Genomic DNA, 27,120 nt, shown 5'->3' with positions numbered 1-27,120 from the left:
GGGGATGTGGAGATCTGGGTTAGGAGACTAGTGGGGATGCAGCTTGCAGTTGGGAGAAGGTTCCTGGAATTCATTGGGACCCTGGCATTTTTGGATGAGGAACAATTAAAAAGACTATTGTCTCTGCAAAGATCGGTAGTGCTTAAGGCACAAATTTTAAGTAGATGAGTATTAGAAAAAAAAATAATATTTTGGGTACCACCAGTTCTAGGAACTATTTAGAGAGCTGGGCCTGGAAGGGAAAGAGGTCTGCAGTCTGGCAAAAGAAGTTCAAAGTCGAGGAAATACTCAGATCTGATACCTGTTAAGTGGGCAGAGGATTTACTGCCCAAAGAGCTTCAGGGATAAGAACCTGAGTTTTGAAGTCAGACTGCCTAGATTCAAAGGTTGCCTTTGCCACTCACTGGCTGTTATTTTAGGTGAGTTATTTAGCCATTTGCTACCTCAGTTTTCCCATCTAAAAACAGGGTTGTTAATAGTATCTATTTCAGGGTTTTTATGAAAAGTAAAAGAAAACTGAGAACAGTAGTTGGTATATTGTAATGCTCAGGAAATGTTAACTCTTGTGCTTATTGTTTTTATTGGCAAGGCTGAGCTGTTTACTTAAATGTGTAGATATTAGAAACATAGATTTATTTCAGAACCCTGTAACACAAATGAGAGCTGCTAATCCTAAGAGGAGCAGATTTGAGGAGTAAGGGCTGTGGACCTTTGAGTTTGGGGAGTGTGAAATTGAGAGTCTCCCATGGGTTTCCCCATGGGGTGCTTTGTCTTTCATTCATCTTTTTATATGTGTCCGAGCACTTCCTTTTCTAATGGCATCAGATGCTTCTGCTGTCAGTAGCAACTTACATCATTATCTTTTTATAGAGCAGTTGAAATGCTTGTAATGGCAAAATTTATTGCTACCAGACTGCTTTGTAGCTATGCTTCTTGGCATAACCCAATCATTTGTGCTTAAGGGTTTAGAAACCAGTACGTTGTGTTCTAGCATAGTAAAGAACTGACTGGTGAGTGTTCTTTTACCTGGCTAAATAATTAAAAAAATATTTCTAAAGCCTTTAGAGAAGGAAGAAACAAGTCATGTTGAAGAACTACAGTCTGAAGAAACTGCTATTTCTGATTTCTCTACTGGGGAGAATGTTGGACCACTTGCTTTACCAGTTGGGAGAGCAAGGTAAGTTTTTCTTAGTGTCAGCTGGGAGGAGGGCTGGAGGCTGGGATTTAAAGTGTTCTTACAAACATTGCAGAAAAAAAAGTCTATATCTAATCCAGATCCCTCCTCCTCCCTCTCCTCCTCCCTCTCCGTCTCCCTCTCCGTCTCCCTCTCCTCCTCCCTCTCCGTCTCCCTCTCCGTCTCCCTCTCCTCCTCCCTCTCCGTCTCCCTCTCCGTCTCCCTCTCCGTCTCCCTCTCCCTCTCCCTCTCCCTCTCCCTCTCCCTCTCCCTCTCCCTCTCCCTCTCCCTCTCCCTCTCCCTCTCCCTCTCCCTCTCCCTCTCCCTCTCCCTCTCCCTCTCCCTCTCCCTCTCCCTCTCCCTCTCCCTCTCCCTCTCCCTCTCCCTCTCCCCCACCCTCTCCTTCTAGACGTGTGTACCCAACTCTGCATGGATAGCTTTAGTTGAGTATCTCATAGGTATCCCAAGCGTGACCAAGAAGACTGTGTTGTCATCCACTTCTTCACTCCCATATACCGTTTATTGTTGTTGTTTCTCAATTTCTTTGTATTTGGTACCCCTACAGTCTTTTTTCCTTGCTGCTGCCAGAGTGATTTTTTTTTTAATTCTTTTTGATGTTTATTTTTTTTTGAGAGAGGCAGAGTGTGAGCGGGGCGGGGCGGGGGGGGGGGGGTGGGTGGGCAGAGAAAGAGAGGGAGACACAGAATTTGAAACAGGCTCCAGGCTCTGAGCTGTCAGACATGGGTCCTGAACCCACGGACCGTGAGATCGTGACCTGAGCCGAAGCTGGACGCTTAATCGACTGAGCCACCCAGGCGCCCCCAGAGTGATCTCTATAAATCCCTGAAGGCCTGATCATGTTGTTTCCTAGCTTAAAAATCCTTCAGTGGTTCTCCTTGCCTCATGATGAGATCCAGATTTCTTATGAATAGAAGCCTTCATTGTCTAGTCCGGTGGCCCTCTTCCCGGCTGCCATATTCAGTGGGCATTTGGAAATATGCAGGGGCACTTTTTGGTTGTTACAGTGACTAAGGCGAGCAATTGGCCTGGGCAATGTTCAGTAAACGTCCTGCAGTGCATGGGGTTCTCCTGCATAAGGAGGAATCCTCCCACCCAGATGCCAGTAGTACCCCTGCTACCCCTGTCTGCCTTGCCAGCCTCACTTTCTGCCTCCCCACTGTGCAGCTCTCCCTGGCTGGCCTCTCTCACCTCCAGAACCAAAGTGTTTGCCAGGAAGGAGTTCTGGAGGATAGAGTCATGTAAATAATAACATTAGACAGTAAGGACTATAACAATATTCACAAAGTGACTCTTTTTCATGGTGGTTTTTTGTTTTGCTATGTTAAAGCTTTTAACATTTTTATGTGGTTAAATCGATCAGTCCTTTATGGCTTCTGGATTTTAAGTCATATTTGGCCTTTTTTCTCTTCTCCCCCCTACAACTTAAACATTATTTATTTGTATTGTTTTTGTTTATCCGGTGTTTGTTTGGATTTATCCATATGCTTATCATTGCTTTGCTTTGCATTACAGACCTTCCTTTTGGAATTACTGTATTTGCTTTTTGAAGTACAGTCCCTTAGAAATTCCATTGTTGAACATCTGTTGGTAATAAATTAAGCTTTCATCTCTTTGAAAATTTTAAGCCATGTTTTTTGGTACCTTTTAATTTTGATACACTTTCAAATTTAGAGAAATGTTGAAAGAGTAGCGCAGGAGCTTCTCTATACCCTTAACTCCGATTCACCAGTTATTTACACTTTGCTGCATCTGCTTTGTCTTTCTCTCTCTTATTCCACCTCCTATTCTTCCCCCACTCTGCCACCTTTACAAGGTACTCATATCACCCACACACATTTTTAAAAACATTTATTTTGAGAGAGAGAGAGCGTGTGCCTGCATCAGCGGGGGAGGAGCAGAGAGAAGGGGAGAGAGAATCCCGCACTGTCAGCACAGAGCCAGACTTGGACTCGATCTCACGAAACTGTGAGCTCATGACCTGAGCCAGAATCAAAAGTCAGACGCTTGACTGACTGAGCCACCCAGGCACCCCTATCTATAGTGAAGTATTTAGAGGTAAAGGAACACTGTCTCCAACATACTGTCGATATTTCATTAAAAAATGTGTGTAGGGGCGCCTGGGTGGCTCAGTCAGTTAAGTGTCTTTCTCTTGATTTTGGCTCAGATCGTGATCTCATGAGTTGGTGAGATTGAGTCCCGAGTCAGGTTCTGTGGGATTCTCTCTCCCTCTCTCTGCCCCTCCCCTGCTTGTGCATGTGTTTCTTCTTTCTCTTTCTCTCTCTCTCAAAATAAACTTTTAAATAAATAAATACTTCACTAGGTATTTGCTAACAACAATTATATTCTCTTATGTAACCACAGAACAATGATCAAAATCTGGAAGTTTAACACTGTTAGGGTGCTGTTACCTAATTCACAGTCTATTCAATTTTCCTTAAGTGTTCAGTGACCAATGACCTCAAGCATCTTTTCATGTGCTGATTGACTCCTAAAGCCCCAGCTTTATTGAGGTGTAATTAACATAGCCTACCTATTTCGTCTATTTCTTTTGTTTAATCTCACAGCCTGCTTTCACTCCTACTGAACCTCTACCCTTACCAAATTGGATTCCCCATTGGTAGAAGTTATGATCCTGTCACATTCTTGTCACTTCCTGCTGTGTGCATCTTGATCTGCCTGGTGTGCCCTTCTCCCACTTTTTCACTGGGTGAATTGTTTATGTATTTTGCCACTTAATTTCCGGGTTTTTGTTTCTGGGATACTGGGGTATTGGAATTTATAATCAGAAACATATCTGGTCTTTGTCCACGGTTCCTGGCAAGGAGTCCCTAAAGCCCTTGTAATTTCTTAAGTGGGGAGAAAGAGAGGTGTCTTCTGTGATGTTAATGAGATGGCTTTTGGAAAGTCCCTAAGTAACTGGTTTGGGGGTTGCTAGGGGAACCAACCCAGTGATTTTGAGGGTTAGAACATTTAGCCCCACCCCTACCTTCAGGGAAGGGAGAAAGGCTGGAGGTTGAGTTCAGTCACCAGTGGCTGGTGATTGATTAGTTCATGTCTGTATGATGAAGGCTCCATAAAAACCCAAAAGGAGAGTGTGTGGTGAGCCTCTGGGTTGGTGAACAGGTAGAGATTTGGGGAGAGTGGCTCACTGAGAGAGGGCATGGGCTCTCCACACCTTTCCGCATACCTTGCCCTGTGCCTCTCCCATCTGTCTGCTCCTGAGCTCTATCCTTTTATAATAAACCAGTGATCTAGCAAGTAAAATGTTTTTCTGAGTTCTGTGAGCTGCTCTAGCAAATTAATCGAGCCCAAAGAGGAGGTTGTTAGAACGTCTGGTTCACAGCTGGCCCTTCAGAAGCACAGGTGTCAACCTGGACTTGCATTTGGCATCTAAAAGTAGGGGGTGGAGCCAGTCTTGTAGAACTGAGCCTTAATCTGTGGGATCTGATGCTGTCTCTGGGTAGATAGTGTCAGAATTGAGTTGAATTGTAGGATACCTGGCTGGTGTTAGAATTACTTGGTATGAGGAAAACTCCCACATAATACAGTTGTTGCAGAATCCTGGTGATCAGAAGTAGGATCAGTGTCACAATTGTAGATACCCTTCGTAGTATCTTTGAAAAAGAAAAGTTGACTGGTTGGCAGTCACTATTTATAATTTATTCTTTGTACTCTTGTTTTCAAGGCAGTTAATTGGACTTTACACTATGGCTCACAATCCTAATATGACCCACTTGAAGACTAATCATCCAGTTACTGCCCTTCCTGCCCTGTGGGTGAGGTGTGACAGTTCAGATCCTGAAGGGACCTGTTGGCTGGGAGCTGAGCTTGTCACCACAAATGACAACATTACAGGAATTGTCTTATATACGGTCAGTTGTAAAGGTGAGAGCTCACTCTTCTTACTTTTGTGGGGGTGTGAGTATTTATTTGTGTCCTTATTGTGCTGTGATTTGTACTGAAAACTGAAATTGTTAAGAGGGGAAGTGCACACGATGGAACTTGTCAACCACCATGGACCTACTCTGGTGTGTAACTTGGGGCATACAGGAGATACTCCAGAAACAGATCTCCAAAACTCTGAACAGAAGTTTATGGTTTTGTTTACTAGTTTTATTTGGGTTTCATTTGATTTATATGTGTGTATTTTTGGGAATTTTCATTGGAAGATAAAAAATTGAATGTAATGACAATATAATTCCGATCTCATAGTAGATGTTTAATTATACTTTTGGTAGAAGCATTGTTACTGAACCCTAAAATCAGATTTGTGTGTTCACTCTGCAGTAAACCTAATCCCTGAGTCACTGGGTTTGAGGCTGAGAAAGTTTTATTCTCAGAAGGGCAGCCCATTGAGAGGGCTGGGGAGTAATCCCCAAACTGCCTTCCTGACTGAGATTAGAGCAAGTTTTTTATAATCATAGGAGTTGAGATCGCATACTTACTGAGGAAAAGGATGGGGGAAGCTTGTGACTATGCTTGGGGAAAGATGGAGCGTGCACATTGAGCAAACGTATGTAATGTCTATCCCACGTTCCCTTTGGAGTGGAGATTAACCCCAGAACAAGGCATGATTCAGTCACTGATGCCAGGAGGTTATCTTAGGACAAGGAGAAGAAGCTATGGGTATGCTTCAAGAGCCTGTACAAGTTGGATAATGGCGTCTGGGGCTCGTTACCTTGGGTAAGGGGTGCAGAGCCTTGCTTTTTCATTGGCTGGAGCCGTTTCCGTTGACCCCGAGTCCAGGTTTCTAAAGAGACATCTAGTAGATTTATTAGTGGGATCTGAAAAGACACAATAGCTGATTAGAGAGAAACAGGTCTCTGAAAAACAAGCTTTAAATTTTCTGCTGTTTCAACTTCATTTACTGTATGGGGCATGGTTTCAGTATTGGCCTTTACTCCACTTTTCTTCCCCCTCCCTTTTTTTAAATATTTATTTATTTATTTAGAGAGAGAAGATCGTGCGCACAAGTGGGGGACAGGTGGACAGAGAGAGAGGGAGAGAGAATCCCAAGCAGGCTTCCTGCTGTCAGCATAGAGCCCAACTTGACTCGGGGCTCCATTTCACGAACTGGACCATGAGATCATGACCTGAGCCAAAATCGAGTTGGATGCTTAACCGACAGAGCCACGCAGGCACCCCCCCCCCCCCCCCCCCATCGCCGGCAACTTTCCTCCTTCTGTCAACATTTCATCTGAGGATTTATTTAATTTTAACAATTACTAGTGTTAGGTTGTGGTGCCCTTAGAATTTGAGGGATCCTAGTTTTTTTTAGCTCTAACCATAGAATTTTGAATTGTACCTTTAAAATGATGTTTCCTTTTATGTCTTATAGCTGATAAAAATTATTCTGTAAATCTTGAAGACCTAAAAAGTTCACATAAGAAAAGACATCACTTGTCTACTGTAAGTATTTCTCTTCTGCTCACGTTATTTTCTTCAAACTGTTATGGATGTGCCTCCCTTGTTTAATGCTTTTTTCACTCCTAATAGGACTAGATGTGTTTTTTTTTATAGTATCAAAATGTTTGTGTTTATTTTCATATTGGCTAGTGACTAAAAGTAGATGCCTTCTTGCTTTTTAGCCAGTCTCTGTGATGAAAAAGAATGGTTTTATTTTTCCATTTGGGATAAAATTGTAGTGCTTTTTCTTTTGCTGGGAAAAGAACCAAGGTAGTTTTGATAATGGGCCTCTGGCCATGTGAAAGCGTGGCTAACAGTGGGTTGGGTTGGCTGGATATGCTTTTTTCAGGTAACAGCCAGGGGCTTTGCCCAGTATGAGCTGTTTAAGTCCACGGCCTTGGACGACACACTTGCCGCATCACAGACTACGATCACTTTGGATATTTCCTGGAGTCCTGTGGATGAGATTCTTCAAACCCCTCCGCTTTCCTCAACCGCAACCCTGGTAGGAGCAAACTTTATTTTATGTTGAGTTTATTCAGTGTGGATTTACTCTTTGCTTGCTTGTTGCTGGTGCTGCATGCTGCCAGCGCCAGCCCTAGCCCTCGCCGGACATCTCTGAGGCCCAGCTCACCCCTGAGGTCTCACCAGGGCAGTGGGTGGAGGTTTTGCCGGGCGATCTGATCTGTCAGTTGCCCACAGTGCTGCAGTTATGTAACTTAAGAATTTTCTAGTGATTAATAAAGTCTCTTGAGTTGGGACCCAAGTGAAATGATCAAAATGACTTATCTCTCCTGTTCTTAAAAGATTGCAGATACTGGCAATACAGTAACTTGCATTAAATTTTGTATTTTCATAAAAGTGTTTGCTAGTATCATTATTATTTAGTTTGTGTTCAAAATTTATTCCAGTTGTTATGTATCCATTAGATACGCTTAGCAATTTGGGCTGTTAGGCCTTTTTGCTTTGTATTTATATTTCCAGGCATCTGACTTAAGAAGTGAATCGGAATTGCTGGCAAAAAATTTATGTACAAAGATAGTTTCATATCGTGATAATAACCGTGTTTCTAAAATATTAAAAACAAACCTGAATGTTCAATAGGGAAATGATTAAAGTAGATTTCCCTAATGAAATATTGTATATTCTTTAAAAATCATGATGTAAAATGTCTTTAATAATAACAGGAAATTCTTATTAAGCAGAAAAAAGGAAGATGTACAAAACAGTGTATACAGTAGGATCTCGACTATGTTTTAAAAAACTGTGTACACGGAAGCCTGGACGGGGTTAATTGTTATTCCCCCAGGGTGGCGGGATTATGGATAATTACGTTCTTAATGCTTTTCTCTTCTGGCTAAGACAGCACACTGTTGGTTTAGTTAGGAATCTACTGAACATATTTATTAGGGGGCCGTTACTTTTGGTATGTGGAAATGAATGCTAAGTTTGTCATTGGGTCTTAAGATGTATTTGTTTACATTTCTCCCACGTGTCTTTTGGAAATTCAGTGGGAAAGGGCAGGAGAGCAGATGTTCCACGTAGGTAGGATGGCGGAGTCGAGAGGGGTGGTGGCATGAGTTTAGGTTACTGTATCGGGATGGACAGGATCTATGGTGTCTCTGGGTATGATACTCTAAGTGCAGTATTACCCTACTTACGTTCATTAGTGCTTTAAGAAATACATGTTTTAATGTGTGGGGAATTTGAAACGCAAGTAACTGTGACCCTTATGCAGAAAAGATGGGATTTCCAGTGAAAACTGACTTTGGGAACTTTTTAGAATATTAAAGTGGAATCGGGAGAGCCCAGAGGTCCTTTGAATCATCTCCAGAGAGAAGTGAAATTTCTCCTTGTGAGTATCCTACTGGAATTCGTAACTTGCATTAAATTTTACATTTTCATAAAAGTGTTTGCTAGTATCATTATTATTTAGTTTGTGTTCAAAATTTGTTGCAGTTGTTATGTATTCATTAGATATGCTCGGCAATTTGGGCTGTCTGATTTTACTGTGTGGTAGTTGTCCTTTATCGGTATCCTTTGTTAGTTTATAGCTGCTCTTCTTCAACCTTTTTACGAGAGTATTTGGTTTCTATTCTTACAATGGATTCCCCTCTTTTAGGTGGATCAGCTGCCAATTTATGCCAAATGCGTGTATAATCTGCTTGTTAATAACTGGGATTTTGATTCATGCTAAAGATTAACGAGCATGTGTTTCAAGAACTTGATGTTTTGTTGAGTTTTACTCCATTCTACAAATTGAATCTCAAGAAGGTGTCCTGCCTACTTCTTTTCTTTTTAAGCTTTATTGAGATATAAGTTATATCCCATAAAATCCACTTGTTTTAAGTATACAATTCAGTGGTTTTTAGTATACTTACAGAGTTGTACAGCCGTGGCCATATATAATTTTAGAGCATTTTTATTACCCTAAAAAGAAACCCTTTGCTGATTAGCAGTCACCTCCCACCCTCACCAGCCCCTAGCAGCCAGTAATCAACTCCTTTGTAGTACTCTGTTCTTTTCATTGCCAAATAGCATTCTATTATATAGATATACCACATTTTGTTAATCTATTCATCAGCTGATAGGCATTTCGATTGTTGTTACTTTTTGACTATTACGAATACTGCCATGAGCAGTCTAGAGCAAGTTTTATGGGACATATGTTTTCATATCTTCTGAATGGAGTTGCCAGGTCATTGTGGTAACTATGTTTAAGCTTTGGAGGAGCTGTCAAACCACAACCGTTTTCCAAAGTGGCTGTACAGTGTTACATTCCTACCGGCAGCATCCGTTCCAGTTTTTCCGTATCCTTGCCAATGCTTCGTGTGGTCTTATCATTATCAGAGCCATCCTAGTGGGGATGAAATGGTATCTCATTATGGTTTTGATTTGCATTTCCCTGATGGCTACTGGCTTTGAAGAATCTTTTCCTGTTCTTTTTGGCTCTTTTTTAGTTTAACCTCACACCCTACTTTTCCCACTGACCACCCCCCCCCCCCCACCCCCAACCCTGGCCCGTTACAGTACCTTGGTCCTGTCACTCTGTCACTTTGAGGTGAGCGTGTCTTGACCTGTGTAGTGTGCCCTTCTCCCACCCGTGTGCCGGGCGAGCTGTCTGTGACATCGTCACCAGGATGATCGCACTGCTCCCTCAGAATGGCGTGTGTTGCCTCTGCTTTGTGCTGCCAGAGCACTTCACACACACCGCTTGTCGGGTGTTTATCAACCCCGGTAGTCTGTTTACTTCTCTGTCTCCCCTCCTACACTTGAGTGCCAGGTACTCTGTGTCCTCGACATCTGGCGTGGTACCAAGCATTTCTAATACCTTTACCTCTGATTATTATTTCCCTTTTTGTACAAAACTTGGTACCTTTCTTTCTGGAAAGAATCCTTTCTCAGCATCCTTCCTGTGACCTTCCATCATATTTCTCTCCACATGTCTCTGCCCTCCTCTCCCCACACACTGGCAGAGAGCTCGTCCATTCACTGGTTTGATAATACCTTTATGAGGGAACTCCAGACTCTCTTTTTGTTTTTCAATTATTTTTTTTAACGTTTATTTATTTTTGAGAGGCAAAGAGAGCACAAGCGGGGGAGGAGTAGAGGGAGAGGGAGCCCAAGAATTCGAATCAGGCTGTCAGCACAGAGCCCGACGCAGGGCTCGAACCCATAAGCCGTGAGATCATGACCTGAGCTGAAGTCGGACGCTTAACTGACTGAGCCACCCAGATGCCCCCAGACTCTCTTCTTTAAGCTGATACTGGTCTGCTGCTGTTGCTCTCAAACTCAGTATTTCCAAAAGGAAACTTGAGATCTTCTCCAGACTAGATCTCCCTCAGAGAACCCCCCATTTCTGGCTGTGGTTCTACCATTCCTTCAATTTTCCAGGCTAGAAACCTTATATTTTAGTTTAGTGAGAGCTGTTTTTACTGCTACCGCTTAACTACCACAATTAGAAGCTGCCACTGTGTGCCATCCAGGTGGTGCTAGATGGTTCAGTTACTTTGCTTGAGACATCAGTAGTTGGTTTGTGAAAGACCTGATTCAAAGACATGTCTGTCTGTCTGTCTGACTTGCAAGTCCATGTTTTGTTATAACCTCCCTTATAACTTCGCAGGATCTTAGATGTGCACATGACCGCAGTCTCTCCAAGTTCGATGCCTTGTATTTTTGTAAATAGATAGGATTTTTTCTTTTATTTTTTCCTCATCTCCTTCCCTCTCTCCCTCCCTCCCTCTCTAATAAACTGTTCTTTTTTCGCCTTTAAGCTTTTTGTCACTGCCCATCTTAGTTAAGGCCCTTATCACCTCCTTCCTGGACCAGTCTAAAGGTCATTCATTGTTTCTCAACAGGGACACTGGTGGTGTTTTAGGCAGAATCATTCTTCGTGGTTTGGGAACACAAGGATGCTGACAACCTTGGCCCCTACCAGACTAAATGCTCAAAGTGCCCCGGTACCTCCAGTCACTGTGACACCAAAAATTATCTGCAAATTTTTCCAAAGATCCCCTGGGGGTGGAAAATGATATCACTTCGGTTGAGAAACCTTGTACTTCCTTTTTTCTTTAGAATCCATCTTGGGTATTTCTGACATGAATTCTTAACTACTTGGTCATGTCATTTTCCTACCAAACAATCAACAATGGCTGTTGTCTTTCATATGAAATAAATCTTTTTATGTTTTTGTTTCCTTTTTTTAAAGATTTTATTTTTAAGTAATCTCTGTAACCAATGTGGGGCTTGAACTCAAGACCCTGAGATCAAGGGTCACATGTTCTTCTGGCTGAGCCAGACAGGTGCCCCCAAAAATCTTTCCAGGTTTTAAGATCTGTATTTCTGTATAGCCCCTGTTCCTTCTGATCTCATTTCCCACCGTTCCCTGCATGTTTTCTCCACCACAACCGGACTCCACCCCACCCTCTTCATCTTCTTCCGTGCTCCTTCCCTTCTCTACAGCTCACAGTTCCCACATTTGAGTTCAGCTGATGTTTCATATTGTTCCCGTGGTGATTCCAGCCTATGTTGACCCCCTTTCCTTTGGTTTAGATAATGTATGTATAGGCATAGACATTTATATTATTTTTATATAAACTTCCATTCAGTTTCACATTTGTTGTTCCCTGATTATTGCACCAGGATTATCGGTCCTTTTTTTTTTTTTTTTTTTAATGTTTATTTTTGAGACAGAGAGAGAGCAAGCGAGGGAGGGGCAGAGAGAGAGGGAGACCCAGAATCCGAGGCAGGCTCCAGCCCCTGAGCTGTCAGCACAGAGCCTGACGCAGGGCTCAAACTCACGAACCGTGAAATCACGACCTGAACCTAAGTCGGACACTTAACCGACTGAGCCACCCAGGTGCCCTGTTGGTCCTTTTTAATCAAAGTTAAAAGCATCTTCAGGGTAGGCTCATTACTCTGGAATCCTCAGCACCTATGCACGTGGCATCATCGTTAGAACACCGTGTTTGGTATCGGATTACTGGGTGTATGTCCTTGCACTGTCAGTAATGTGTGACCTTGAGCAAGTTACTTCACCTCTGGTCTCAGGAAAAGGGATGATGGTAATATCTGCCTGATGGGATTTTTGTGAGGATTACGTACCATACTACATATAAAACACTTAGAACTATTCCTGGCTTGTGGTTAGTCATTCAAAAAATTTTATGATGACCAATATTATGAAATATATTCCCACTGATTAAATTATGTTTTTTGCTAAAAAATTTTGGGTTTCTTTTTTTTTTTTAATCTCCCATAGGTCTTGGCTGATGGTTTGAGGACGGGTGTAAGCGAATGGCCTGAGCCTCTGGAAGTAAAGTCTGCTGTTGATCTTGTGCAGGAATTTCTGAATGGTCTTTGTTTTCCTAACTCATGCTCTCTTTATACTGTTTATTTTTCTTAGTTGCGAATTTATACTTTCTAAATTCAAAAATAAGTTGTCTTTTTAGGCGTGGTATTCCTTTTGGTTGGGATATATATGAAGCTGTGAGGTCTGTCATGGTCAGAGGGACAGATTTGTTCTGAATTACTAGTAGTAGAGGTCTAAGTAATTTTAAGAAGTAATATTGAATTGAAATTTTATATATCGCAGCTGTATTCGAGATTGTAGGAAAAGAGGGATGGAAGAGAAACCTTTGAGCACCTACCATATGCCCAGCAATGTGTGTCAGGGGCTTTCACTGTGTCTCAGAACATCCCCACACCCCTACCAGTTGGGTATCTATCGTAACCTCCATTAGAGAGTTAAGTAATTTGCTAAAATCCCTGGTTGTATTTCTGCTGTCCTCATTTACCATTTGAAAGTAGGATTAGGATGGAAATAATTTGGAAAGCAGAAAGATAAAATCTAGAGTTAATAAGCTTTTGCTACTTTTCTAGACTTAAATAAGCTGGATGGATTTGGTGATTCTACAAAAAAAGACACAGAGGTAAGCAATCCTTATCAGTTAGCAACATACACTGAAACAGCTTTTACGATTTGGTTGTACTGTTACCCTTCATGTCCTACCATTTCAAATGGATCTGGTACAGCAAAGGCAGTGTTTTGAGGGTAGTTTTTTTCTTGGTCTTTAAAGTCAGCACTGGTGATTGTTTTCCTTAAGAACTAATAAAAGCTTTTGATGAGAACTAATAAGTACATATTATTAGTTGATCAACTGCAGAGAAGCAGAAATGACTCTATGTTAATATGCTATAAGATGGTAATGCCTTTCTTGGTATCATTAAGTTAAGTTAAATAGGTTGTCATTTGATGAACAGGAAAATGGAGACAAATTCATTTAATTAAGTATTTTTGCATAGAAGGAAAGTTGAATGCTTGCTTTAGGCATCACACTTTTAAAACAATTTAAGGGTCCAGTTTTTCACGGTCAGTTGATTTGTATCTCCTCATTAGTGAATGAAGTTCTAGAAAATTCACTCACATCTGTGGATCCACATTTTCTCAGAGCATGATTTAAAAGGTCGCTGTCCTTAAACTATTTTTCTTTTTGTTTCTTTTTTTTTTTTTTTTTAAGTGTATTTATTTATTTTGAGTTGGGGGATAGAGAGAATTTCAAGCAGGCTCCATGCTGTCAGCACAGGTCCCGACTCGGGCTTTGATCCCACAGACCATGAGATCATGACCTGAGCTGACATCAAGACTTGGACGCTTAACCAACTGAACCACCCAGGCGCCCCTCTTTTCTTTTTTAATAAACTGAGTCTTCTCTAACGCTTCTTTCTCAGACAGTGAAGCATGACAGTGCTGCAGTTGACCGTACCATCGAGTGTCTTTTCACAGTGCGGGGCGATCTCGATTTTGCTGAGCAGCTGTGGTTCAAAATGAGCAGTAGTACGTGTCTACCATGATTGTAAAATAAAATGTTTCCTGTTATTTGTTAGGCTTACTTTTTAAGTCTTTGAAAATCATACAATGTGTACTATTAGTCTTGTGTGGAAGTCTGGTTCCTATTTTATCAGATTCATTTCTAATAATGTATTGGCACATTCTACTCAAGAATTGTACTAAGACAAGGTAATTTATAGAGTCCATTTTTCTCCTGCCTTGAGCATAAGACGTAGGTGGTTTTAATGTTATGTTTATATGAACCAAAACATACACCTTAGTGGAATTATAATTATTAGAAAAAGGAAAAGATGTTCCTTAATGTTTCACTGTGTTATTTTGTGACACTGAGTTTACTTTAGAAATGTGTTAAATCTTCCTGTTCGTCTTTATTTTCTTTCCCTTTCCCCCATCCATAAAGTACAGATACTTGTCCTCTACTTACTTGTGTATCCTTAAGATTAATGATATATTTGATCTGCAGAAATACCATGAAAGTAATGTTGGACTGACTTGTTTTCCAAGGTGTGATTTCTTATCAAGACTTGGTGAAATGTTTCACGCTGATCATCCAGAGTCTACAACGTGGTGATATACAACCATGGGTAGGTTTAGTAGTGTGCGTTAGAACCCTTTTTCAGCAGCTGAGCATGAAGGTTAAGGCATAGGCTTGGGAACAGACTGCCTGAGTTTAATTCCAGCCCTGCTGCTTTCTTAGCTGTGTAAACTTGGGCAGGTGTCTTTAGGTCTCTGCGCCCCGGTTTCCTCATCTGTAAAGTAGGAGGAGGAAGAGTATCTACCTCGTGGTGTTGTTTTAGGGTTAAATATTCTCCAAATGTATCATGCACGCCCTTTAAATCATTAATTTTTTTCTTCGGATCCACCCTGAGCTCTACACAGGAATATGTATCAAGATTTTATGTATTAGAATAGTTATCACAACCTCATTTCTGGTAGCAAAAAATTATAAATGACATAAACTTCTCATTAATGGACCATAAGTAAAGAATGATACAGCCACATCTTTGCTAAAAATGGTGCTGACAGATGATCGGTGGAGAAACGCTTACAATCTGCAGACAAAAGAAAGGATTATACACTATTGCATTAAAAAAGTAAATTTTGAAGGGAAAAACCTGGATACAAATAAATCAAAACGTTAACAGCAGTCACCTCTGGTGCTAGGGTTACAAATGAGGTTTTCCAACTGCATTATACATTTCTATACTTTATGGATTTTCCACAATGAACTCGTGCTTTTACAATCAAGAGAAAGCTAAGTAAAAAACTAGAAACATTCCTCATTTTGTAGGAATTCTTTGAAATAGTGTATCTGCCAGTTCACGACTCTAAAACTTAGAAACTTCCATGGGTGGGAACAAAGATCAACTGCAAAGCAAAGGCGTGTGAGCTCTGCCCCTAACTGGGCAGTGGTGGCTGTAGGTGTTTTAACCATGGCCATAGAGTTTCTCTCATCCGAGTCTCTGTGTGAGGCGTTTGCAAGTATATCCCTGCCCTGTGCAGTGAGTGCAAACAACACGAAAATCGTTTTTATTAAACAAAGGGAAATGCAAAAGGTGATGATGAAGATTAGAGATACTAGATATTAGTGACAAAATGGCCAATATTTCAGGTATCTCTAAAACAAAGTGCTTAACATTTGGAACATCTGTTAGGTCTGTAAGTTCACACATCTTAATTTGCAAATGATCTAGTTAGGATGTCAGAATCTGTAGCCAGGGAGTTCCTCCTGACCAGTGAATAGACCACCGAGGGAGGGAGTTTTCCCACCGCAGCAGGTTTTCCGTGCAGATGAAGACGTTCAGTTTAGGAAAGACACCCAGGAGCACTTAATCAGCTAGGAGAAAAGAATTGCTGGTTGCAGAGCTTCAGAGAACCAACTCTGTCTTCTCTTTGGTGGAACCGTATCTGGGGGTGATAAGTTGAAACTCTTCATAGTTGCTTTGGACTCAAGCGAATCGTATAGGAATGACCCTTCAGGAGCTGACACGTTTGTAAATCAGGGTTTTTTATTCACACTATTTATAGTATCAGGAGACTAAAAATACAAGCTTATACATTCTTAGCTCGTAGCTCATGCAGTTTGTTTTTCTTTTGTTTATTGATATGTTTATATTTTTATTTATGGTTTTATAAATTTGTTTTGATTTCTAGCTCCATAGTGGGAGTAACAGTTTACTAAGTAAGCTTATTCATCAGTCTTATCACGGAACCATGGATACAATTTCTCTCAGTGGGACTGTTCCAGTTAAGATGCTTTTGGAAATTGGTCTGGACAAACTAAAAAAAGATTATATCAGTTTTTTCATAGGTGAGTCCCTTTCCCTGCTCAAAAAATGAAAAAGCGTGTCACAATCATCAGCCATAAGTATTCTCAGATTTTATCTTTCTACTTGGCCCTAGTCATTTATAGCCCTGGCTTCACCCCTGGTTCTCTGTGAGACCAGCACTTCTCTTCGCTGGGACTTACTTTCCTCCTTGATAAAGAGATTAAATTTAACTCTAGTTTTGGTTTGTGTTTTTAGTTCAAACATTTTGAGATTCTGTGAGGTTAGTGTATTAAATAAAAAGAAACCTTTCTGTGAGATGCTGTTTTAATACCCAACACTTGGTTGTTTTTATTAGAGGCAAGCTGTGATCACTTTTAGAATAGTATTAATATATATTCATGGTGTAATGTGCCAGAAAATTTGGCTATTTCTGGGGAACTATTTGGCTGGAGCATCTCTTTTATATAGGAGCTCTGCAAAATTTTACTAAGGTTCCTTAACAAGTAATAGGCGATACCTAAAGCTTATTTGTATTATCTGTGTGTTTTCTTACTAGGTCAGGAACTTGCATCTTTGAATCACTTGGTGAGTTTGTCCTTTTATTCTTTTTTTTTTTAATGTTTATTTTTGAGAGAGAGAGAGAGACCGAGCACAAGTGGGGAAGAGGCATAGAGAGAGAGGGAGACACAGAATCTAAAACAGGCTCCAGGCTCTGAGCTGTCAGCACAGAGCCTGATGAGGGGCTCGAACTCAGGAATGGCAAGATCATGACCTGAGCCAAAGTCTTAGGTTGAAGCTGAGTAAGGTGGAGGTAACTCAACCAACTGATCCACCCAGGTGCCCCTGTTTTGTTTTGTTGTTTTTTTTTTTTTTTTAAATGCTTATTTAGTTTTGAGAGAGAGAGAGTGTGTGCAAGCAGGGGAGGGGCATACAGAGGGGGACAGGGATCCGAAGCCAGCTCTGTGCTGACAGCAGCGAACCTGATGTGAGTCTCCAACCCACGAACCACTATATCATGACCTGAGCCGAAGTTGGACACTCGACCGACTGACTGTTGAATGCCCCTGTTCTTTTATTGTAAAGTTGGCTTTTCTTTTAATTCAGTCATCCTACCTGCAGATACTAAATACCTGTTCTGTGCCAGCCCTTGTCCTAGGACCTAGGAAACATAGATAGACAAATATATAACAGAGAAAAGGTATTCTTTATTTTCATGCATTCCCCACCCCCCCACCCCCCACCCCAGTCATTTCATATGCCTGTTTTTTTCTTTTAATATGGTTTGACTCCAGGCTTTTGACACAATAGTCCTTAAATTTGGAGAACCTCCTAGAAGGCTAGTTGAATTGCTAATTCCTGGGCCCCAGTGACTCTGTAGGCCTAAGGCACAGGAAGATGTCTTTTAAAACAAGTCATCTCCTACTTCAAATAATTCAAATGCTTTTCCCTTAGTGTTAGTTTCCTGTTACAACATAACAAATTATAGTAGTTCCCATCTCTGGGGGGTATATTCCAAGACCCCCAGTAGACGCTTGAAAGTATGGTAGTACTGAATCCTGTGTATACTATGTCTTTCCCTATACACACTTACCTATCATAAAGTTATGCACAGAGATTATAAGTTAGGCACAGAGATTAACAGCAGTAACTAAAAATAGAACAATTATAATAAACTATAATAAAAGTTATGTGGATGTGGTCTCTGTCTTAAAATCTTACTGTATTGTACTCACCCTTGTGATATTACAAGATGATAAAATGCCAGTGAGATCAAGTGAGGTGAAAGATGTAAGTGTTGTGACCTAGCGTTTGGCTACTGTCGACCTTCCAAGAGGTCTGAAACCATGGAAGGTGAAACCTTGGATAAAGGGGGGACCACCGTACTACAAACTTAAAAGCCTAAATGAACACAGACTTACTGCCTCACAGTTTCCTGGGTTTGGGAATTGGGCACATTTTAGCTGGGTAGTCTGCTAAGAGTTTCACAAGGCTGAAATCAAGGTGTCTGCCATCTGCTTGACTAGGGAAAGATCTACTTCTAAGTTCCCCCATTTGTTGTTGGCAGAATTCATTTCCTTGTGGCCTTATGACCAAAGTTCCCATTTCCTTGCTAGTTTTTTGGTCCAGGGCCAGTCTCAGATCTTAGGGATTGTTTTTGGGTCCTTGCCATGTGGCCTTCTCCACAGCGCGGGCAGTTTGTTTTTTCAGAGTCAGGAGGAGAGCATCTCTAATGCTTCACCTTCTTTTAAAAGGCTCACCTGATTAGGTAGGTCATAGTGACAGTCTCCCTTTTGATCAATTCAAAGTCAGTCACTTAGTAACCTAATCATGGAAGCACCATCTGTCAAGTTCTGGCCTATGAAGGAGAAGGGATTATTACAAGATGTGTATTTCAGGTGGTGGGAATCTTGGGGGCCATCATAGAATTCTGCCTACCGTTATTTACCGTGGATTATTTCCTTTGGATGTTTTGTCAGAAATAGGATGAGGTCTGAGTATTCTATGATGCTTGACATACATTGCCAAATTTCTTTTTTCAAAGGGTGGTACCTATTTACCAGTTTCAGATGTGACTGGAAGCTTATCAATACACTTGATTAATTTCTTGGTACTTGTTACCTGTTTTTAGAGGTGGACACTCCCATCAACCTGGCAAGGGTATTGAAGTTAAGAATTATCTTGTGGATTTGCCAGTCATTCCATCTGGAGAGCTTGGTGGGTAGTATTAGTTACCCACTTGGGCCTCCTTGGTGAGGCAGTTCTCGAATTTGTGTTAACCAGATAATGTAACAGTTTGCTGAGCATGTTCTCAGTGACAATTTTGCTTATAGTTTAGTTTGAGCAGTAGTATTGAAAGGTGGTAAATTCTGTCTGGCTGCCTCCATTTTTTACCCCCCTATTAATTAAGCATAGTTTAGGCTTAGCAAGCATAGCCATATTCTTCCTAAAGATTGCTTTTCTTCTTCTTCTTTTTTTTTTTTTTTAATGTTTATTTATTTTTAAGACAGAGAGTGTGAGCAGGGGAGGGGCAGAGAGGGAGGGAGACAGAATCCCAAGCAGGCTCCGTACCGTCACTGCAGGGCTAGAACCCAGGAGTGTGAGACAATGACCTGAGCCGAAACCAAGAGTTGGACACTTAACTGACTGAGCCACCCAAGTGCCCCAAGATTGCTCGTGCTCTTTAACTCCTTATTTTGCTGTTTTCTGTTCCAGGAATATTTCATAACTCCATCAGTAGATATACAAGAACAGGTGTGTCGTGTTCAAAAACTCCACCATATTCTAGAAATATTAGTCAGTTGCATGCTTTTCATTAAACCCCAACATGAACTCCTCTTTGCTTTAACACAGTAAGTATTGCTCTTGTTCCTTCCACATAAAAATGTAGTCTCTTATGAAATAGGCGGGGCCAAAATGTGTGCAGTTTTTATTATCAGTTTGGGTAGAATCTGTACACCCTGTCTTCACAGTAGCAGAATGGTTCTGAGCCCCTGTCAGAGGAAGGAAAGGCTTTGGATTCAGAAGGACTCAGGTTTGATACTTGGCTCTAGCATTTTGGGACTTTCTGAGGAAGTTTCCTTTCGCTGCATCTTATTTTCTTATCTGTAAACAGGAACTAATAACTTGACGTGTTTGTCGTCAGGATGAAATGATGTAATGTGTCTAAAGTACCTGACACCTAATGGGTGCTTCATGAATATTTCCTTCTTCTTTTCTTTATAGCCTTATACATTTGGGCCAAAGTAATCATTGCTAGACCTCCAGTGGTAATTGAACGAAACCAAATATTATTATCCGACTTCTGCCAATAGCACTGCTGTAATTTTAGAGATTCTGCCGATCAGTTTGGCTAGAAACAGTTTGGAATGAGCCTCCTACATGGGTTGCCGGTGTCTTATGTGTATTTGAAGCCTCACGGTTGAAATGAGTGAGCCATCCAGTGGAAGGACTGGGTTTCTTTTTCCCTGTGGAAGGAAATGTACCATTGCCTTTCCCGAATTTAGAATTTGCCTCAGTTGTAAAGGGAAATATTTGAAATTATTATTGTTTACAGAATGTAACATTTATTTTCATTAAAGATGAATAGTGTAATTGAGTTAACTCTTTAATTCCCCAGAATCTGAAAACCATGGAGGCTGTATCTTTGTCTCTCTTTTGATTCTTACTGGTTTTCTTTTTCTGATATCACTTCCTCCCCCACTTAGTTAGGCCTTTACTTTGGCTTAACTTAATAGACCTTCTATTAATTTTTACAAATTGAAAAAAAAATTGAGATATCCTTTCAAAATAAAAAACAACCTAACTTTTTTGTTGGGGGGGGAGGAGGCATTGTTTTTTTGTTTACTGTTGTGCCCCTGAAATTATTCTTCTGCTGTTGTTTTGGTTAGTGGTACTGGGTGAAATGTTTCTCTTATGAGCTTTAGATTACCAGAAAGCCTTTATCTCCAAGGGACATTTTTTTTTCCAGAAGAAGTTCTTTTTTTGTTGTTTTCTGTTTGTTTTAGATCCTGCATAAAATACTACAAACAAAATCCTCTTGATGAGCAACACATTTTTCAGCTGCCAGTCAGACCAACTGCTGTAAAAAGCTTATATCAAAGGTCAGCAACTTAATAATTAAATTATACTTTAAGTCTGGCCATAATTCCTGGGCAACTCCTCTGTCCTTTCCCTGGGGGTCTCGTGACCAAGAGCTGTGCTCCACCTCTGAAACCTTAATCATCTCTGTCCTGCTCTTTGACTGCCATCTGGTAGAGTTCACCCTCTCTCCTCTCCCAGACCTTTTGTCTTCTCTTTTTCTACCACTGGGCCTCTAGTCTTTCATTTTTCTCTCCACTTGTAATTCCTTCACAGTATAGGGCAGAAAGTGTAGGCAGAAGGGAAATGACAGATTGGGAAGAAAGTGATCGGGGTAATGACGACAAGTCGAGGATATGCCTGTGAGGAATGAGAGGGTTTGGGATTGGGGAGGTATGGGACTATGAGGCTAAGGTGACAGATTGGCCATCCACATGGACTCAGGCTGTGTCAAATGATAGGTTCCTCGGCTCTTCCCTCAACAGGTAATGTGCTTGAAATTTCTCTCATACCGAAGCCACTCTGTTTTTACCCTCCCTCTATTTTGTTCCCTCGTAGCCAAACCCTGTCATTCCTTGAAACTGCTCCGGCCGAGATCACTGGTGGCCTTCTAATTACCAAATCCAGTGGACAACTTGCCAGTAAAAGAGTGTGCTTTAACCCCTGGTGTAATCAGCTGGCCCCCCCAATTCTTTCTCCTGATGAGTAGGCACTTAGAAGGCTCTTTGGTATTTAACACTATTCCTTTCTTGGATCTCCGTCCCTTTTCTTCATTTCTGTGACACAGCGTTCTGTGTTAATGTTAATTCCACCTCTCTGGTCCTCCTCCAAGGCCGAGAGGAGTTCTCTCTTCAGGGTCTTCCTCTGCCTGCTTCTTGTGTGGCTTTTCACCAGAACTCCACCTTCTGCCTTCTTTTCTTCTTGCTTTCCGTCTTCCCTGGGTGATTGGACTCACACTCAAAGCCTCAATTCCTCTGGGCTAATGAGAATTCATAACTCCCATCGCTAGCTTCTCCTGAGCTTCAGATTCATGTTTCTAAATTAGGTGTAAATCCCCAACTTCAGTGTCCTGTAGGTAGTTCAGACTCAAACCCCGAAATTTAGAGTTGCGACCTGTTCATCTCTTCTTTCTCAGTGCCTCTCACGTGAGGACTTCGCTAATTATGAGTATAAAAGGAAGGAAGGGAATAACTGGGGCTTTTTTTTCCCCTTTGATGTTTCTTCTTTCCTTAGTGAGAAGCCACAGAAATGGAAAGTGGAAATCAGTGGTGGTCAGAAGAAGGTGAAAACGGTTTGGCAGCTGAGTGACAGTGCACCTGTAGACCATCTGAGTTTCCACAAACCTGGTAAAGATGGTTTGTAATCTATTCAGATAAATTCCAGTAGAAAATAAACTGAATCTTTACTGGCACATTATGGTAGCTCTTGTGCCCAGTTTTAAATAATTTTCCTGAACTCTAGGTGTAAAACGTATTTTTTCTGGGGGAAAAAATCACGGGAGAGTGCTGTTTCTCATCCTGGATAGAGGAACTTTTATTAAAAGAGGTCAAGCAATAGGGATACAAGGAGCAAAAATAGATTAGAAGGTTGAAATGCTAGCTCATACTTCACACTTCTGTGCACTCTTTCAGTGATGATATTTCTACCCTGATGTCTTTTCCGGGAGTGCTGGGAAAAGGTTGAGATTTTTTTGTTTATTTATTTATTTTTGAGAGAGAGCACAAGCAGGGGAGGGGCAGAGAGAGAGAATCCCAAGCAGGCTCTGTGCTGCCAGTGCAGAGCCCCGGCGCGAGGCTCGAACTCGTGAAACCATGAGATCAGATCTCAGTCAAAACCAAGAGTTGAACGTTTAACTGACTGAGCTACCCAGGTGCCCTGAGATTTTTTTTTTAATGTGTATTTATTTTTGAGAGGGGGGCAAGCACGTGTGAGCATGGGAGGGGCAGAGAGAGAGAGAGAGAGAGAGAGAGAGAATGAATCTCAAGCAGGCTCCGTGAGGTCAGCGCAGTGCCAGATGCAGGGCTCCATCTCGCGAGCTGTGAGATCATGACCTGTGCCGAAATCCAGAGTCGGATACTTAACTGACTGAGCCACCAAGGTTCCTAGGTGCCCCGAGCTTTCTAATGTTCTGTCACAGATGGTCCACATCAGTCAGAGAATGCGTTTGAGCCCTTGGTGTAATAAGCCAGCTCCAAGTATTCCTCCTTTAGTAAGCACCTGTAAAACTTTTATTTTCAAGTATGTGGATTGCAAGATTCTGTCCTCTCTTTGTGTAGATTTAAAAGGCTTCATTCAGATATTGCAGTGATTATCTAAAATCATATCTAATCGTTTTTTGTTTTTTTTTTTTTAATTTTTTAAATGTTTATTTATTTTTGAGACAGAGGCAGAGAATGAGCAGGGGAGGGGCAGAGAGAGAGGGAGACACAGAATCTGAAATAGGCTCCAGGCTCTGAGCAGTCAGCACAGAGCCCGACGCGGGGCTCGAACTCACAGACTGTGAGATCGTGACCTGAGCTGAAGTCGGACGCTTAACTGACTGAGCCACCCAGGCGCTCCTCATATCTAATAGTTTTAAGACCATCTGAAAAGATTTCAGAAGCCTGTAGTCAACCAGTGCTGGTTATTGAACTACAGAACTCTACAAATAGTTCTAGATTGATACCTTGCAAAATTGTTTCCATGAAAGGTTTATTCTCCCCCAAATATTTTTTGATTCAAGCATGATGGAAACTTCTCTATTCATATGGCTGAATAGTAAAAGCCCTAAAGAAATGGAAAAATTTTCCTGAGAACCATCAGTTAAAATCATCCTGTCTTTTCTAAGTGTGATATGAAACCTGGAGGGTATAAAGCTTGAAAAATCAACCATATAAAATTAGAAAAGTTGCAGCATGACAAAAAAATACCAGAGGCAAAGCAAATGATAAACAAGGAAGAGTAATTTGCAGCTCATGTTCGGAAAAGAGGCTACATTGCCTACTACATAAAGAACTTGCAAATCAGTAAGAAAAATATGTTAATAACTCAATAGAAAAATGCAAGTAAGATGAACAGTTTGCCAAAGAGGAAATTCAGATGTCATCTTGAGAATGAAAGCTGCCCAGGCCCACTTATGATAAGAGAAATGCATATTTATATTATAGAGATACCATCTTTTGCCTGTCAGATAAGCAAAGATCAAAAAATTTGTTATCACGGTACTGGCGAGGATGTGAACAGGCAGGCGGTCAACCTCACACGTTACCGATTGAAGTATAAGTTTGCATAGCTTCTGTGGAGGGCGATATCCACCGATATTTTAAAATACAATTTTTGGCCCAGCAGTTTTTTTAGTAGGGATTTATTCCATACATAAAACCAGACATGTGCAAGAAGACCTATGCACAAGCTTATTAAGTGTGGTATTGTTTACAGTATTAAAAGCCTGGAAAAAATATGGAGACAGAGGCATAAGAAAAGGTCTGGAAGGATACAATAAAATTTTAACCCTGAGGTGTGGCATGGTGAGGGCAGGGGTGGTTCCTAGCTTTAGGTGAACATTAAAATCACTTAAGGAGCTTTTAAAGTCTTAATAACAAGACCAAGTAAGTCAGAATCTTTGGAGCTACCGCCTGGACAGCAGTGACTTGTTAAAAAATTCTCCGGGTGATTCCATTGTGCAACTAGTTTGAGAACCACCAATGGAAGCATTTTGTTTTAACTGCAAATGTTGTTTAAAAAGATCTATATTTTATGATTAAAAAGAAAGTTTTAAAGCTGTGAACATATGTGATACGTTTTGGAAAATGCTGTTTTAAATAAATTTTATTACATAAAGATTAAACGTGTTTTATGAGGAAATTCATGCAAGATTAACACCTTTTTTCAATGATGCTGGATAAGTGCAGTAGAGTGAACGTATCTTCTAGAGTCTTTTTGATGCAGATTACTTCAAAAAGGAGTGAAAGTTATTTTGAATGTTTGAGTTAAAACAATTTATGAATAAATACTTGGTCCAGTGACTCCTATGAAAATAAAGAATTCTTATGAAATCCTATATTTGCGTGCTTGGAAAACCACTCACATACTCCATTTTGGCTAGAATTTTATAACCTCTTCTACCCATTGTATATTCCTGATGTGTTTGTCTAGAAATTATTCTGTCACCTCCAGCCCAAAGCAAGACCCACTGGTGAAGGACGCCCTCATTTGTAAGTCATGGGCTATTCCTACAAAGCCCCAGTTGTAAATGTTAAAGCTCAGTCATGATTTATTTTTTGCCAAAGATTATATGCATTTAAGAGGTTAGGCTTTCTGCTTCATTGGACTGAACTGAGCACTTAGGTCCAATACTAGCTTTTCAAGATATCTAATATTGTGATACTGTTGTAAAACATTGAGATCAAAATCAGGAAGACCTAAGAGAGAAGAAATGTCGGGAAGAAAATAATGATTTGGGGTGAACGGGAGCGAACAACAGCGTCTGGGAGAGTGCTGCTCGCCCTGTGGGTACTCTGCAGGTGATTGTTGATCATGGTGGGAATATGGAAACCAAAATGTTGACCCACAAGAAAGTGAACATAAGCTCATCTAAATGTTAATTGCATTTGTTTTTGAAATACAGCAGTCTTCAGCAGAGAAAAAAAGTGCATATTTGCCTAGCCCTAAGACTAGAAATCTCAAGTAGAAATTGTTTTCCAAAATATATGTTAAGATTGGAAAAAAGAGTTGAACTATAGTGGATGAGGCACAAAAATAGAGCAGTATGTTCCCCAATTAAAAAGAGAATTAAGCTTTGTGAAGTGGCAGTATCGTAGCCAGTGAGATTTATCTGAGGCGCTATTATTGCTAATTGAAAAATATAGAATTAAAACAAATCTGCTTTGTATTTTCTTTAGTCATGTTTTCAATGCATCAAAGTTTACCATTTAAAAGAATTGTCCACGCTGGTTTTTGTCCCCTAAATTCAAAATAGAAGACACATGCCATTCATATTACCTCTTGACTATTATAAAAGTCAGCAGTGTATGTGGTAGAAAAGCCAGCAGGCTGGTAAGCAATTCTGATCTCTATCTGGTTACAGATGTTTCTGAATTAACGTTAAACGGTAGCCTGGAAGAAAGGACGTTCTATACTAACATGGTCACCTGCAGCCAGGTGCATTTCAAGTGAAGTGTGCCGATGGAGTCCTCTGTAAGGTAGTATGTCCGCTTTTTGTTCTCCAGATACTTTGTAGTGTATTAAGTATCTTATGTTCTAGTGTTTTCTACAACAGAAGTATTGATTTAATACATTTGGAATATGGATAATTTTTCAGTAATCCTGTAAAAGGCTTATCAGATGTTATTGAGCAATGCACGTCTTTAATTTCCTTTTTACCTTCTCAGTAAGCCAGATTAATCTTGAAGCCAGAGAAACGAAAACATATTTTTGAGTGGTAATGTCTTTGCATTTTAAATCTCTATGTATAGTAGAGAGTTTGATTTCAAAAACATTGATGTGAGAGAAAAACCCCGAAGGAGCCTATCGATTGATGTTGAAAGCAGAGTTCTATTAAAAACAAATCTACCCCAGCCCAGTTGTAGGACTAAGCCCCAGATGTAAACACCCTTTTAAAATGTTTAAGATAATATTAACCAAGAAAATTAATGCAATAGCAGTTTCTGCTGTCTTACTGTTTTTGTGTTTTAGAAACAATAGAATCAGGTAATGAATAAAATGTCTCTTATTCTTTCTTAAGTCATGTTTTGTCTCCAAATAAATAGATATTGTTTAATTCTATCAATTTAGCATAGTTAAGAGTAAAATGGACCTTTATTAAAAAAACAAAACAAAACAGAATATCTAGGCACAGAGAAGATATTAGACGTATTTCTTTAAGGTACTTTAATGAAGTTAATTACGTTTAGTGGAAGAAAGTTTATCTCAGAAAAGTGTACGTGCTCATTTACTTGGTACCCACCTAATGCGTTTCCCTGGTTGCTTGATAGAATTCAGAACCTGAAGGGATTGTTATTATGTGCAGATGATTGACTGTCCATCCTGTCCATCCTGTGTAGGACAGTGCTAAGATGGCAGTTATTTCCACATGAAAGTAATATTACTGGACAGATTTTTAAAAGGAAAAAAAGTAACAAAATAATTTGTGCACTGTGATTCCTTTTTTGTAAAGTGAAAGTAGATGCATAATAGCAAAATATTAACATTGACTCTGACAGGTGATTTTTACTTCATTCATGCTTATTTTTATTTTCTAATTTTTAAATCGTAGCACAAGCCAAAACAAACAAAACAACACCAAAAAAAACCCATTATCACAGAGCCTGAAACCAGAAATG

At 40.5% G+C, this 27,120-nt stretch overlaps 1 protein-coding gene and 1 pseudogene across 2 annotated transcripts in view; both read left to right on the top strand.

The window, feature by feature from the left end:
- Positions 1-27,079, top strand: part of ZWILCH (zwilch kinetochore protein) — a 36,369-nt gene extending 9,290 nt beyond the window's left edge. The window contains exons 4-19 of one of the 2 annotated variants that reach the window (XM_007084530.3): positions 1,059-1,177; positions 4,881-5,080; positions 6,534-6,604; positions 6,951-7,106; positions 8,385-8,456; positions 12,363-12,456; positions 12,983-13,032; positions 13,832-13,937; positions 14,457-14,536; positions 16,107-16,263; positions 16,779-16,807; positions 19,436-19,572; positions 20,728-20,823; positions 22,034-22,146; positions 25,866-25,980; positions 27,054-27,079. In XM_007084530.3, the coding sequence (XP_007084592.1) occupies positions 1,059-1,177; positions 4,881-5,080; positions 6,534-6,604; positions 6,951-7,106; positions 8,385-8,456; positions 12,363-12,456; positions 12,983-13,032; positions 13,832-13,937; positions 14,457-14,536; positions 16,107-16,263; positions 16,779-16,807; positions 19,436-19,572; positions 20,728-20,823; positions 22,034-22,146; positions 25,866-25,954 (1,569 nt within the window). In that variant the 3' untranslated portion in view covers positions 25,955-25,980; positions 27,054-27,079. Of the gene's footprint in view, positions 1-1,058; positions 1,178-4,880; positions 5,081-6,533; positions 6,605-6,950; positions 7,107-8,384; positions 8,457-12,362; positions 12,457-12,982; positions 13,033-13,831; positions 13,938-14,456; positions 14,537-16,106; positions 16,264-16,778; positions 16,808-19,435; positions 19,573-20,727; positions 20,824-22,033; positions 22,147-24,934; positions 24,994-25,865; positions 25,981-27,053 lie in introns of those variants that run through there. The other variant, XM_042988581.1, reaches the window with a different exon arrangement.
- On the top strand, positions 25,574-25,694 carry LOC122239764 (annotated as a pseudogene).
- Positions 27,080-27,120: the final 41 nt, after the last annotated feature.

The sequence above is a fragment of the Panthera tigris genome, chromosome B3 (genome assembly GCF_018350195.1).
Source record: "Panthera tigris isolate Pti1 chromosome B3, P.tigris_Pti1_mat1.1, whole genome shotgun sequence".
Taxonomy (NCBI): Eukaryota; Metazoa; Chordata; class Mammalia; order Carnivora; family Felidae; genus Panthera; species Panthera tigris.
This window is presented reverse-complemented; position numbering and strand designations above follow the sequence as displayed.